The sequence below is a fragment of the Oncorhynchus keta genome, chromosome 37 (assembly GCF_023373465.1).
Source record: "Oncorhynchus keta strain PuntledgeMale-10-30-2019 chromosome 37, Oket_V2, whole genome shotgun sequence".
NCBI lineage: Eukaryota > Metazoa > Chordata > Actinopteri > Salmoniformes > Salmonidae > Oncorhynchus > Oncorhynchus keta.
This window is the reverse complement of record NC_068457.1, coordinates 18104492-18106991: the sequence shown is the minus strand read 5'-3', so window position 1 is coordinate 18106991 and position 2500 is coordinate 18104492. Positions and strand designations below refer to the sequence as shown.

The 2500-nt window shown below is 45.6% G+C and overlaps 1 protein-coding gene across 1 annotated transcript in view; it reads left to right on the top strand.

The window, feature by feature from the left end:
* Positions 1–2500, top strand: part of LOC118381882 (fibronectin type III domain-containing protein 3B-like) — a 235056-nt gene that overhangs the window by 165669 nt on the left and 66887 nt on the right. The window contains 1 exon segment of the mRNA XM_052499389.1: positions 27–140. Within this exon segment, the coding sequence (XP_052355349.1) occupies positions 27–140 (114 nt within the window).

Here is a 2500-nt window from a genome sequence, read left to right as displayed (position 1 = left end):
TGTGTGTTTCCTGTTTACTTCTGTAGTTTGGAGAGTACTCTGAAGCGGTGGAGGTGACGACAGCAGCGGGTCCTCCAGGCCAGTGTGTGGCGCCACTCATCACTCTGAACAACACCACCTGTCTAACAGTCAGCTGGGAGGTACTGCCTGTCTATCTATCTTCTTTACACTCTGTCTACACTTCCATCTAGAACAGAGACAATATGCACTTCAGTCTGCCTCCAAATTACAAAAGAGAGAGTAGAGAGAGAGAGAGAGCTGCATTTCCTATTACACTGTGACAAATACTCAGACCTAAGAGAATATTTCTTCCCCAAAATTATAATTCAATAGAAAGAATTTGAAACTATAAAAGATGAAGAATTTAAAAAAATATTTATTGGGTGAAAAGCCAAATATGTGTCCTGCTGCCACAACCTGAGGGACAGCCAGTGAAAAGTGCAAAGTAATGTGGATATTTCCCATCGTGTTTTGTCTTCTTTTCACACCGTGTCTTCTCAGTCATGTTGACACTGGTCTACTACCAGGTCATGTGTCTTCTCAGTCATGTTGACACTGGTCTACTACCAGGTCATGTGTCTTCTCAGTCATGTTGACACTGGTCTACTACCAGGTCATGTGTCTTCTCAGTCATGTTGACACTGGTCTACTACCAGGTCATGTGTCTTCTCAGTCATGTTGACACTGGTCTACTACCAGGTCATGTGTCTTCTCAGTCATGTTGACACTGGTCTACTACCAGGTCATGTGTCTTCTCAGTCATGTTGACACTGGTCTACTACCAGGTCATGTGTCTTCTCAGTCATGTTGACACTGGTCTACTACCAGGTCATGTGTCTTCTCAGTCATGTTGACACTGGTCTACTACCAGGTCATGTGTCTTCTCAGTCATGTTGACACTGGTCTACTACCAGGTCATGTGTCTTCTCAGTCATGTTGACACTGGTCTACTACCAGGTCATGTGTCTTCTCAGTCATGTTGACACTGGTCTACTACCAGGTCATGTGTCTTCTCAGTCATGTTGACACTGGTCTACTACCAGGTCATGTGTCTTCTCAGTCATGTTGACACTGGTCTACTACCAGGTCATGTGTCTTCTCAGTCATGTTGACACTGGTCTACTACCAGGTCATGTGTCTTCTCAGTCATGTTGACACTGGTCTACTACCAGGTCATGTGTCTTCTCAGTCATGTTGACACTGGTCTACTACCAGGTCATGTGTCTTCTCAGTCATGTTGACACTGGTCTACTACCAGGTCATGTGTCTTCTCAGTCATGTTGACACTGGTCTACTACCAGGTCATGTGTCTTCTCAGTCATGTTGACACTGGTCTACTACCAGGTCATGTGTCTTCTCAGTCATGTTGACACTGGTCTACTACCAGGTCATGTGTCTTCTCAGTCATGTTGACACTGGTCTACTACCAGGTCATGTGTCTTCTCAGTCATGTTGACACTGGTCTACTACCAGGTCATGTGTCTTCTCAGTCATGTTGACACTGGTCTACTACCAGGTCATGTGTCTTCTCAGTCATGTTGACACTGGTCTACTACCAGGTCATGTGTCTTCTCAGTCATGTTGACACTGGTCTACTACCAGGTCATGTGTCTTCTCAGTCATGTTGACACTGGTCTACTACCAGGTCATGTGTCTTCTCAGTCATGTTGACACTGGTCTACTACCAGGTCATGTGTCTTCTCAGTCATGTTGACACTGGTCTACTACCAGGTCATGTGTCTTCTCAGTCATGTTGACACTGGTCTACTACCAGGTCATGTGTCTTCTCAGTCATGTTGACACTGGTCTACTACCAGGTCATGTGTCTTCTCAGTCATGTTGACACTGGTCTACTACCAGGTCATGTGTCTTCTCAGTCATGTTGACACTGGTCTACTACCAGGTCATGTGTCTTCTCAGTCATGTTGACACTGGTCTACTACCAGGTCATGTGTCTTCTCAGTCATGTTGACACTGGTCTACTACCAGGTCATGTGTCTTCTCAGTCATGTTGACACTGGTCTACTACCAGGTCATGTGTCTTCTCAGTCATGTTGACACTGGTCTACTACCAGGTCATGTGTCTTCTCAGTCATGTTGACACTGGTCTACTACCAGGTCATGTGTCTTCTCAGTCATGTTGACACTGGTCTACTACCAGGTCATGTGTCTTCTCAGTCATGTTGACACTGGTCTACTACCAGGTCATGTGTCTTCTCAGTCATGTTGACACTGGTCTACTACCAGGTCATGTGTCTTCTCAGTCATGTTGACACTGGTCTACTACCAGGTCATGTGTCTTCTCAGTCATGTTGACACTGGTCTACTACCAGGTCATGTGTCTTCTCAGTCATGTTGACACTGGTCTACTACCAGGTCATGTGTCTTCTCAGTCATGTTGACACTGGTCTACTACCAGGTCATGTGTCTTCTCAGTCATGTTGACACTGGTCTACTACCAGGTCATGTGTCTTCTCAGTCATGTTGACACTGGTCTACT